Raw genomic sequence first — 12,573 nt, 5'->3', positions numbered from 1 at the left:
GGTCCTGACCTAGAGGACGTTCCTGACTCAGAGGACGTTCCTGACTCAGAGTCTGGGCGAGGCTCAGAGCCCAGTCCCGAGTCAGTGGACGGTTCTGACYCAGARGTCCATTCTGACTCAGAGGTCCATTCTGACTCAGAGGACGTTCCTGACTCAGAGGACGTTCCTGACTCAGAGTCTGGGCGAAGCTCAGAGCCCAGTCCTGAATCAGAGGTCAATTCTGACTCAGAGGCCGGACCTGACTCAGCGGTCAGAGGAAGCTCAACGTTTGGTCCACTGTTGGAGGATTCTTGCCTCTGAACGTCAGAATAATCTCCACAACAGAAAGCATGTTCAATGCACTTCCATACCTTTCTTAGATGGTATTTTCGAAGATGAATTTTCCTTGGATGTGCCAGGGTCCTTCTGAAACACTGTATAAGCTTATACATAACTATTGGGTGGTCACTTTTTATCATCTTAAACAGCTTTTCTCCAACTACACAATCATTGCCACAGAGAAGTTGAAAAATGTCTTGGCAGAGTTTTCTTTCCATCGTGTCAAAAAAGACAAAATCTATGTCTTTTACTTCTTCCCAGAGTTTTGGAGCAAGGTTTCTCTGGACTTGTACGATGTGCTTCATTTTGTAAGTGGGACATCTAGATTTATGACTGGACTTATAAATCAATCTCCAAAGAATTTGTTCTACCATATCTCTTCTTTCCTCTTCGGTTCCACGTTTGAAACCCATCCTGTTTGCGTCCCTCAAAAATTGTTCAGGGTCCATGGCTGCCTGAGTATAATCCTCACTCAGGCAGTTTTCATCGGCGTACAAGTCCTCACTAGGAAAAAKAGTCTTTCTGATTTGTCTTTTTGTAGATTCAAACATTTTCCTTGGAGGAACAGGATTCTCCAGGTGGTGTTTGAATTTTTCCACAATAACTTTGTGTCCTTTTGGGTCATGAAGTAGTGCAATTAATTTCAGTCCAGAAGCAAAGGGGAATGCATCTCTCGCGATACTCTGGAAAATCCTTTCACTTAGTTCTTCTGATACCTCTGAGAGAACATCCACGTTTAATTCTCCAGTTTTCCTCAAAAGTAACATCAAAACTTTGCTATGTCCTTCCTGCAAGGTTTCTCTGACAAGATGCAGAGTTGGTCCGTCTGCAGCTTTTTCAATCACTTGCCAAAGAAGTTCGCTTAGAAAGTTCTTCGTTTTGTGATCCGGGCTTCTTAAAGGATGGACTTTGTTGGAGAATGCCATTTTCACTCTTTTCCAAAAAGAGACCTTARGTCTCACATCCATTTCACTCTGCGACCTTTCGTCATTCATCTTTACTGAGCTGATCTAAAATGTCCCAATGAATTTTGTGTTGACTGACTTGTTAACCGATTTGTGTCCACTGACCAGAGAATTAACTGATCAGTTGGTGATATCATGGACTCTATGACATCACAAAGTCATCCTTAGAAGGGCCTCATGACACAGACATCATTTGAAGTCATGCTGATGACATCATTGTCAGCAGTATGGCAACTGTTGCTAGGGGTTATAATAACATGCAGTGAGCATGTGCTATGGAAACAAAAAATAGAATCTGTGGGCACTAAATGYATTATTCCCACAAGTCTGAACTGGAAGTGCTCTGCACAGCTTCGCCGGAACAGGGGGGCCAGGGAACCATTGGCCCCTCCACTTTACCATTTTTATTTGTTATTTGAGTTCTATCTCCTAACAGGCATAGGGCAGTGTCAATGGGACCGCTACATCCAACCAAATCCACCAAATCAGCAAATCCACTGCTTTAACCCAGAAGGGTKTGACCATTTTGCAGTTCCATATTCAGTGAAAAAAAGTTCCTACTTTTGATCTGCTCCCCTGAGTAGGAATTCGCTGCTAATGAACGGTAGATGTTCCGCTAAGTTTGGTTTGATTGCAGTCACAAGGTCATATTTATATATTTATTCCTGCCCTAAATAGGCTGGAACAGTCCAGGCATCTCGAAAAAATAYATGTATATTTAAGATATAATCTATATTAACTCGGTAAAAAAAAAGAAAAAAAATCTTGTCTTATAATGAGGATTTACCGGACAGTGAGGCAATCCACATAACTATACCTGCTGCAGAGTTCATTTTATTCGACGAGCCAGAAGAAAGTTCTCAAAAGCCTGGAGAATACAATAATTTTGTTTCGTTTTGGGGTCAACCATTTAGGATTAAAACAAGCATTAAATGACCATCAACTTGTTTCTGCCAGGTGAGTTACACCCAGCAGAAATTTTAAGTAAATAAGTTTATTTATTGATAAATGGTTTACTATTTATCAACAATAAATAGAAACGCGTAGAAAGAAATATGTAGTGGGGTGATCTCTTATTATTTCAGAATAAAAATGGTGTCAACTCTCTTATTAGCTTGTATTGCTACTTTAAGTCAAGCAGTGAGATCAGGCTCCACTGTGGCGTGACGAACATATGGTGATGAACTTCCAGGACCCCCTGGTGTTTCGTTTTTGACACAAATGTAAAAATAAATACAATAAAATCCACTCCATTGCTCGGCTCTTTTCTGCTACTTCACACTTCACAGTTGAAGCTTCAAAGGAACCGTCGTAGTTTTTAAAAAATGATATCGATGCACTCCAAGTTATAAGAAATCTGGTCAGGTAAAGCTGAAATATTTAGAAAGGAAAACTGATTTACTACCTCTGAATACCGCCAGATTTTTCTTTTTAACTTTTAGTAAAATTACTAAAATGCAATTTGCAGTCTAAAATGTCACTTTTTGCTGAATTTTCATGTTTATCAGTCCTACTTTTTTTTTTGTCAGCCACCTCTTGTCTCTTCAGTCTCGAGCACATCCGCGAGCATCTGATACAATCAGAGAAAATTGAAGACAAACCACTGCAATGGTTCGGAAGTACCCTATAAACTGAAGGGTATTTCCACACACCAGTAAAAACCTACGCAGTAAACAAGCTTTTTGTTGGTATGAAAAGCTACAGAAAGAGAAAGAAAGGGGCCATATAGTTGAAATAGGCGCAGTTATCGAATGACTCGTCTAACCGTCAGCTCCTTTGTGGCTGAACGTTACGGTATGAGCCGAATCACAACTAACAGGAGGTCAGTCGGTGAACAGACGCAGGTTTGTTAAGCACCGATTGAATAAAAGACTGACCCAAATCCAGGGAATTATCCGGTAGTAACAGAAAGAGCCATTATTTAAAGCCTTAAGGTTTTTTGTTTGTTTGTTTTTTAAAAAAATATGTGGTCTGGACATTTGCAAACAAAACACTGTGCTACTTTTTTCTAGAGTGCTACATATCTGAATGCAAACCGGTTAGCTTAAAAAGCAGTTCATAAAACATCCTCATATCTTCCTATTAGAATAACTCTTTGAATCCTTATATTTCTTGACTAACTTATAAAATCATAACTCAGAAAATCTTTTATTTATGTCAACTTGTTCTTTTCTGCTACGTTTTTGTTGCCTATTTTCCAAGTTCATCTTAGCCCGCTGCATATTGTGGGGGGGGAGATGCAGTAAAACAAACTACAATACCGAGTTGGAAGTTGCTCAAATTAACAATTACAGTCATCGTACAACTGTGCAATTTACTTATTAAGGTATCAAAATCACGTGGGATTGTGACGTGTTGGAGACAAATAGCAGCAAAGAGGGGAAATTGGGGGATTTTTAGTTGAATCCAACATGTGACGGTCAACATCCTGGAGTTTTATGCAAAGCCACCTTTTGGCTTGACAGAGAATTGTTTGAAAAGAAATAAACAGTCGGTGACCAGAAATCTTGAGGAAGAAAATGCCATGTTGATGTCAAAAGTCAGARGAGGATGTGCAGAAGCGCTTGACGTARTGAGTGGCCCAAATAACCACAGGGCATCAGGAGAACCGTCTCCRAACGCACAGCCTGTCCAAGYGTAAACCAGTTGGCCTGCAGTTACAAATTCAGGAGATGTTCTTTTGAAGTTTTGGGCATATAACAAACCTTACTTGTTGCGGTTTTGATTTCAATCAGATGAAGCTTAACCCTTCAGCTGCTCTGTGGTGTGGATACGTTCCAGACGAAGGTTTTTCAGAGAAACTATTCTAATAATTTGGAGATTTAAGATAAAATTTCATGGGGGTTTTTCTAATTCTTACAGTGGAGGAGTTTGGGGTTGTTACTTTTAATGTCACCATGTGATTTCATAGTTTTGCGACAGACTGGCGACCTGTCCAGGGTGACCGCGCCTCTCGCCCGGAACGTTAGCTAGAGATAGGCACCAGCACCTCCCGACCCCACAAAGGGACAAAGGTATTAGAAAATGGATGGATGGATGGATGGACTTCATAGTTTTCCCACTTGATAATTCCCAATAGCACCTGCAAAACTTGTTTGAAAATTATATCCTAGTCATCTACAGATTACTGGTTTATTCCCATAATTACYAACCTGTTTGTGACTCAGAAACCTGAAGGGATCAAACAAATTGTTCCTGAAGAACGTCTCATGCTCGCTATGCTGATTTGACTTTTGGTTTAGTTTCTGTTGCCGTGTTAGTTTTATACTTTATCTGAGTTCACATTTACTTCTCGTCAAGACCAACTGATTACATTTTGTCCTAGTCTGTTGTGTTTGCTTTATGCTTTATGTGGCAGCAGAGCTCATCAGTCCAAATATGCAAATGATTGGAAGTTTAACAGCAAGTAAAGGAGGACGTACATGACCACCTGGAATACTTACTCTCCTTTTAATCGCAGTTTAAACTTGCACTGTTTGCTTKTACAAGCTAATATCACACATTCCCAATAGGTAAATAAGACAGGTGTAGCAGGGAGGAGTTGTCTAAACACATCACGATTAGGCATGGTACACGCACACACACACACACACACACACACACACACACACACACACACCTACCTAAGTTTAATTTAAAGAAATAAATTGTTTATTTTTATTAACTGTGAAGAAGCCAGAGTACCCAGAGAGAATCCACACATGCAAGGAGAGGGATTGCAAACAATCTCTCTTCTGCATCCTTTCTGCACAGAAACACAGTTAACCAGCTGTCCATGACTGACAGAGTTAAACGATGTTATTACATATTTCTTAAAGAGGACCTATTATCGGGGGGAAAAATKATCACTTTTTGCATGTTTTTACTTTCATTTGGGTCTCAATTGCTTCTAAAGTCCAAGCGCTTAAAAACGCCCAACTGAGCTGTTTTTGACAATCAGGAGTTTTCAAAAGCCTCCCGATTGTTAATCGACTGGCATTGTGCCGTCACCTAGCAACTGAAGTGGAGCTCCAGCATGTTTGGTCATCTGGTTTTAATGGCTGTATGCGCTGTGCAATGGCTGCTGGAAAAATCAAGTGTTTTGTCATTGACTTGCCATCCAGAAACCACTTGCTGCATTCTTGCTGGTTGTGCAGGAGGCGACGCATTTGCTTTTCAAAGATGTATGTTTGTATGATTGCGAGTCTGTTTGCAGCCATTTTCACATGTGAGTGTAAACGTAGATTGGGGGACGTGGGGCCGTGGCCAGCAGCTTGTTTGGATTAAAAGCAGAGGCGGTCCTAGCCCGTTTAGTGCAAACTGTTTCTTTCACTTCAGGTATTCTCCGACTTAATCCATTTACAAATTCTTTCAGCTTCCATAAAGTAGCACTGAATATACAAATCCAATGTGCAAATTCTGCAGCATTTCCCTTAAAACTAACCAACAGTTTTTGTTTTTCCTCCTTGCTTCCCTTGCAGGACCTGTCTGTGAGCGGTCAGATACCAGATACTGGTGTGGGCTTGATCCGGTGCCTGGGAGCTCACAGAGGAAGAGGAGCTGGATGTATGAAGAGGCTTCATGGGCCTGAAGGACCATCTGGAGGATGGAACTGGCCACATGCTCAGCCTGGGGCTGGATCTGGACTATCTCCATGTGGATGGTGCTGAGAAGCAGACGCATCCAAACACTCTGAAGGCCTCCGACGTCCTGCAGGTCCGAGGCGGCGCCCAAAGCAGGAGCGGCTACAGTATCGGCGGGAGCACCAACAGTCTGAGTACAAACCTGAGTTACAGCAGCAGCAGCAGCTGCAGCAATTTTTCGGAGGAGAGCGCCATTTCTGACAATGAAGAAGAACAGCATCAGGTCATCTCCGATTCTGGACTCGACGTCTCCCACCGAGATCAGCTGGGCTTACCTCGGAGCTCCTCTCTGCAGTGCAAGCAGGTCAGGCTGGACCTGGCGCCACACCTGTCCACAGGAGATCTAACGCGGTCGAAAGCGCTAGCGCCTGCGGACCTTGTTTCGGACTGCCGCACCAAGGTGGAGTTCGCTCTGAAGCTGGGCTACGCTGAGGATCTGGTGCTGCTAGTCCTGAGGAAACTGGGGCCAGACGCACTTATTAACGACATGCTGGGAGAACTGGTCAAGCTGGGGACCAAGACAGAGATGGAGCAGCAGAAAGGTCCAGCTGTGTCCCAGTCTCCTTCCTCCTCTTTGTCTTCCTTGGCCTCCAGCTCGTCCCTGGAGTCCTGCCGGCTGCCGTCCCCTTCGCCACTGCTGGAAGACAAAGACAACTTTCGGCCCGTCGTCTTAGACGGCAGCAACGTAGCCATGAGGTGAGGAGCAGAGCTCTTCTTTCTCCGCAAAGAGAGGACAGCAGCTCACCAGCATAACAGAGTTATTTCAAAAAASCAATCATCGTTTTTCAGTGAGGTTTTATACCTAACTGAATTTTGACATTAGCAAACATTGAAGTTTTGAAATCGGATTTTCTTTTTTTTTCTTTTTTAAGTGTTGTGATGTGATCATAAATGTATAGATTTGGATATATTTTCTGGTTTGAAATCTTTTTATCAAAAAAGTGGAGCTTCTAGCTGGCTATTTTAAAAGTCTAAACACTAAATAAACTTTAACATGCATTAATATGCACAGTGGACTACCGCAGAAACTAACATCCACAAGTCTCTCTGTTTTTGGAGGCTTAGCCAATCAGAAGCAAGGAAAATCAATGGCGCTTCTCAATTGGCTGCTTTGTAAATGCCAGCCAATGTTATGTAAAGTAGCGTTAGGTTTTTCTTGAATATTTTAAATCAGATCTATAAAGTTACCCCAAAAGATAATTTCGAGTTCGGCTCCACAGACAAATCCACGTATAGGTGAGTCCGTGAATACTGAATTACAAATAGGTGGGAGTCGCTGTACGAAGGGTTGAGCAGGAGAACCTGCCAGGCCCCACAAACCTCTGAACWTGACAGCCATGACATGCTGTCCACTCTGGATACTCGGCAGAAAAACATTGACAAGAGCAGGTAGGGTTTTCACCAAATTACTAAAAGAAAGGCAAGAAAATAAAAATATGACACAAAAAAAAAACTGCTAGAAGTTAATTAGCACAATGCTAATTGCAGCAGGATTTTCTAGTTTGCAAAGATTCCTAGCTTTGTAAATKCCAACCAAAGTTAATGTCTTCCAGGACGGCTGCTAACATTTCCAAAACATGCGTTCTCTGAGACACAATGAACTAAAATGTGCTCAAAAATATGAAATCTTTTATTTCACCTTCTTGTTTTATGGCTGTTTATAGATTCGCTTTGATTGCAAAAGACCTGACAACTTTTTTGGGGGTTGTTTACTTTCTCAGTTCTGAAAGTGGACCAAGCAAGACCACACAGTTCTGCTCGTTTGCAGTGCTGTCACCAGAAGCCGCTCAGGATGAGCAACAGGTGAAGCAGCATTGAGCGTGAGAGAAATACTGCAGAAAACAGAGCAGAGAGGCAGAGAGCATGGCATCCTGCTGGGGTTACAGGACACCAAGCCAGGGCTTTAAAAGGATTTCAAGCTTTGACATCAGAGATAAATCATGTCTCATATCTTTCCATTGTAGTAAGACTCACTTTTTCAGATGTACTAGAGTTTATTTGAGTTCTGATAAAGGCTTTCACACCTGGTAAAAGTATCAGGAAACAAAATCTGGAACGCATCAAGCAAACCAAACAGCTCTGGTTGGTCTTTTGGGACCTGAATGCAAGATTTGAGATACTCAACAATGCATGCTTGTCATCTCTTGATGATGGGCTGCATGCTGAGTTTTCAACAGGAGACTAACTTTGACAACAGAAATGTCAATCAAGCCTAACATTAAGACAACCTGGACAGACAATTTTTAATCTTGGCAAATGATGTCAGTCTTACAGAAAAGCAAACAGTAAACTGAGCAATATTTTTGCTCAGTTTACTGAGGAATGATCAGCATTCCTTCATAGAATAGGAATGTCATTTAAAAGGTCGATGGACTTCCAGTTTCCGTGATTCTTTTTTTTCTACAATAACCGTTTGGATGTGATTTTTTGCCAAAGGTCCCCTATGTCGTTGTAAGCTAGTTGAAGTGATGGATAAGGTAAAAATGTACCATTAGACTCATCGACCACTTCCTGCATGTGTGTGTTTAATGTTTTTCTGTCAATCTTTCAGGACAACAGGTTCAGGGAATTTCCTGGTGTTTATACTCTGGATTCCTAGATGGCTAATGTTTCAGTTTCAATAGTTTCATGCAGAGCCAATTGTGCTGAAGTACAACCATTTTTCAATTCACTCCTAAGGCACTGTGCCTGTGTTAATCACAACTGCATTGTGGGAGAGGTAAAATGTTAGTGACTGATTGCTAGGTATGCTAAACTGAAAAGACTGAAGCTCAACCGTTCTCAAGAGCTTTCCAGCTCGCCTCACTGTCATGGTAAAATGTAAAGTCAACTGAACTGTCAAACTGTAGAGTAACTTATGTAACAACTAAATGTACCTCATCTCTCTCTCCCAATGCAGTCATGGAAATAAGGAAGTGTTCTCGTGCCAAGGGATCCAGCTGGCTGTTGATTGGTTCTTGGATCGAGGTCACCGTGACATCACGGTTTTTGTCCCTGCATGGAGAAAGGAGCAGTCACGACCTGACGCTCTCATCACCGGTAACGCCCACCGGCGCTTTCAGGAATATTTTAAATCCCCGCATGACGCATGCACCTTTACTGCTGGAGGGAGACTTCATCCTCCACGAGACAAAACCAAGAACCGATCAACTTCTTCCTCTGTCTCCGTTTTGTCCTCCGTTCTCTTTTTGTAGATCAAGAGATCCTGAGGCGACTAGAGAAAGACAAGATACTGGTTTTCACTCCATCTCGGCGTGTTCAGGGGCGACGTGTGGTTTGCTATGACGACAGATTCATCGTCAAACTGGCATACGAATCCGATGGCATAATCGTTTCCAATGACAACTACAGAGACCTAGCCAATGAGAAGCCAGAGTGGAAGAAGTTCATTGATGAGCGGCTGCTGATGTACTCCTTTGTCAATGACAAGTAAGTATCTATTGGCAAATCCAGTCAGTGACAGAAAATAAACTAAGCCTCAACTTTTTTTACGAACCTTTCCCTTTAATTAAATCAACTTTAAGGAAACCACCAAAAACAACATTTGGGACGTTCCTTGGATAAAGTTTCCATATTAGCAGGAATATTGAGGGCTATTAAACTGATGGAAAGGGAAGAGCAACTTGTTCAGCGCACTCGATTTTTGGATGAGATTTTGATTGCAAAACAAAAAAAATGAACCTTGACTGTTGTGTGTTTGAACTCTTCTAATTTGAATCTAATTTTATGAATTGTACAACTAGATTCATGCCTCCAGATGATCCTCTTGGACGCCATGGACCGAGCCTGGAAAACTTCCTGAGGAAGAGACCTATTGCTCCTGAACCCAGGAAGCAGCCCTGTCCTTATGGTATTGTATACACACATATATATATATATATGTGTGTGTGTATTTCATGTTTTTTTCTCCAGAGATTGGAGTGAGGTTACAAAGGATAAAAATAATTTCATTGTTCAAAGGTATCAATGATGCAAGAAAATTCATAGCATTCCAGATACGCCGTGAAGGGAGCAGTGAAGGGAGTCCACTTGTTGGGACAAAACAAAAACAGGAAGTGATTCTCCCTTATTGATCAAAAAGACTGGACCGAAATGGTCAGGGAGGAAATCAGAAACATGACCATAACACTGCAGGAGCTGCAACAGCAACGAATACTTTTGATAAACATTAACAAGAAGTACTGGTACTTTTCAGATTCTAGTCCACTGATGAGGAAAATATATCTATTCTTTGTTCCCTAGGGAAGAAGTGCACATATGGCCACAAGTGTAAATTTTACCACCCAGAAAGAGGCAGCCAGCCCCAGCGCTCGGTGGCCGATGAGCTCCGTGCCAGCGCCAGAATATCGTCAGCAACTTCCAGAGGCCTGCTGGAACATACGATGAAGGCGAAGAGCCAAAGCAGCAGTCAACCAGAAGAGATGCCAGAATCTGACCCGGGACAGGGCAGTAAACTACCAAACCAGAGTCCTCGGAGCATGCCCTCTGACCTCACGGAGGACAGACTCCAAAGTTATTCCAAACCAGAAGGGTACAAGGGAAGCCACGTCATTGGGGGACATACTTCATCAGGGTTGTCCCACTCACTAGGACATCTGGACAGGTGGGCGCAACTCGAGGAAAGCAGTGGAGCCTACAGTTTGGGTTTAGTCGAAACTTACAACAGATGTGATTCTCCGGAGGGGGGCTGCAGGTCTCTGGTCAAGGCCTATTCAGGTCTCCGTCTTGTGGTGCCACAAACCCCAGAAAGTCTCTTAGCCGCTGATCTGAAAGCAGGTTCCCTGCCATCCGAATGCAGCAGCGACGGCAGCATTAGCTCAGATTCCTTTTCCCCCGACTCTATGTCAGACAACAGCCCCAAGTGCCAACATCACCTTCCTCACTACCATCATCACTATAGCGGCTCGTATGGTCATGTGGCAAGCCGGGTTTCCCCTGGAATGGGCCAGCATTCCCCTTATGGTTACTCTGTTACTCAGAGACCTCACGCGTCGGTCTCTGAGGAACTTCCTTGTCCAGTCAGCTCTCACTCATCTCCACGCCATCGCAAGACCCCTTCAGCAAGCATCGTACCACAGCATCAGCATCTATTTTTAGGTAACTATCCGGGGGAACAACCACCTCGTCTACCTCAAACATCTGCTGCTCATCCTCGTTCCCAGAACTCGCCCTTCGGTCCGAACGCGTTGGCTTCGTGGGAAGGGGACCTCCAGGACTCCACAATGTACAAAGGATCACCACTTAACTGTAGAAGAAACTACTCTGGGTCAACCCAGCACCCTCAGCATAAGACGCACTGGGATTCCCACCACGAGCCGTCGACCAGGCCCTGCTATGATCTGTTTTCCTACAAGAGCTTCCCCCCACTTCATGGCAAGGGTTGGCACACCCCTTGGGGCCAGCAGCTCCCATCATCCACCCACGGTCTGTCAGCTTCTAGTGTCCCACCGCCCCCACAGCAGTCCCTCAGGTCCATCGCCACTCACAGGAGCCACCTGCAGAACGAGCGTCACTACTCGGGGCATCTTTCATCGGGTCAGTACCAGGACCTAAGGGAGAGGGTTTTCGTCAACTTATGCGCCATCTTCCCACCAGATTTGGTGAGGAAGGTGATGGCCAAAAACCCTCACATGACGGATGCTCAAGAGCTTGCAGCCTCGATTTTGATGGAGAAATTGCAGCATGTTTCTTAAAACTTCTCAGGTTGACTTCTTCCAATCAAGTCAGCAATGAAAGCCTGCTGTAGCTTTGGGGAAGCTGTTCATCTAATGGCATCTTTGCAAATAGAAGTCCTAAAATGACCACATCTTTGTCTAAATGTGTCTTATTTCAGCACTTAAAATGGGAAAAGTTTGGGATTAAACTGTTGTCATAATAGTTCATAATGGACAGTTTATGGGGGAAACTTCTTCGTATTTATTTGTTATATTTTAAGTTATTGAAATTAAGTTTTTGGCACTTTCTGTTATTGTGTTTTATTTTTGTCTTAGCTTTTTCTATAAGGCCAATCAAATCAGGGTATAAACTGAACCGTCTCTCTCGAGACGTCAACACAGCCTGCGTAAAATAATATATTTATGTCTCTTATCTTTCTTCTTTATGTTGGAAATGCAGTTCTGCTCCAATCGCATTTCTGCTTCAGCCGGCTCGACTTGCTCATCTGGTTTTTCGGTCTGCGCAGAGACAGGTGCCACATTGGTTGTTGTGAGATGTTGTGGATTTCCCCCGGAGGGAAGTGAAACTGTAACGGCACCCACAAGAGATAGCAAAAACTCCACTTGAAAACCCCACGCTGTTTTTCACCAATGAGAGAAAAAAAAGCCATTTCCTCTGCTCAGACTCCCCTGTCAGCTAACTTCCTACTTCATCATGTCTTAGCACAGATTTTGTTTTCCTAAAACCACAAACATCCTCCCTCTTTTTTTCGTATCAAAAGAATAAATTGTTTCAAAGTATATTGCCAAAATGTTAATACTGAATTCATTTTTTTTTTTTTTTTAAATATGTTAATTTATTGCCTTTCACACGACTATGATGCGTAAGACACAGGGTCTCTGTCTAGTTTAATCTTCCAGAGATGGGGAATAAGTTCTAACCATAACTTTCAGTATCTGCCGAGTGCAACCTGTGGAAGAAAACCTGCAGATGATTTGACCAGACGAGCAGCT

The 12,573-nt window shown here is 43.0% G+C and overlaps 1 protein-coding gene across 3 annotated transcripts in view; it reads left to right on the top strand.

Annotated features, from left to right (window-relative positions):
• Positions 1 to 12,108, top strand: part of LOC103478280 (probable ribonuclease ZC3H12C) — a 31,623-nt gene extending 19,515 nt beyond the window's left edge. For all 3 annotated transcript variants that reach the window (XM_008432012.2, XM_008432028.2, XM_008432020.1), the window contains 5 exons: positions 5,744 to 6,601; positions 8,805 to 8,944; positions 9,100 to 9,334; positions 9,649 to 9,755; positions 10,148 to 12,108. In XM_008432012.2, the coding sequence (XP_008430234.1) occupies positions 5,844 to 6,601; positions 8,805 to 8,944; positions 9,100 to 9,334; positions 9,649 to 9,755; positions 10,148 to 11,598 (2,691 nt within the window). In that variant the 5' untranslated portion in view covers positions 5,744 to 5,843 and the 3' untranslated portion in view covers positions 11,599 to 12,108. The remainder of the gene's footprint in view (positions 1 to 5,743; positions 6,602 to 8,804; positions 8,945 to 9,099; positions 9,335 to 9,648; positions 9,756 to 10,147) is intronic.
• Positions 12,109 to 12,573: the final 465 nt, after the last annotated feature.

The sequence above is a fragment of the Poecilia reticulata genome, linkage group LG2 (assembly GCF_000633615.1).
Source record: "Poecilia reticulata strain Guanapo linkage group LG2, Guppy_female_1.0+MT, whole genome shotgun sequence".
Lineage (NCBI taxonomy): Eukaryota > Metazoa > Chordata > Actinopteri > Cyprinodontiformes > Poeciliidae > Poecilia > Poecilia reticulata.
Note: the sequence above shows the minus strand (reverse complement) of the source record. Positions and strands in the feature narration are given on the sequence as shown.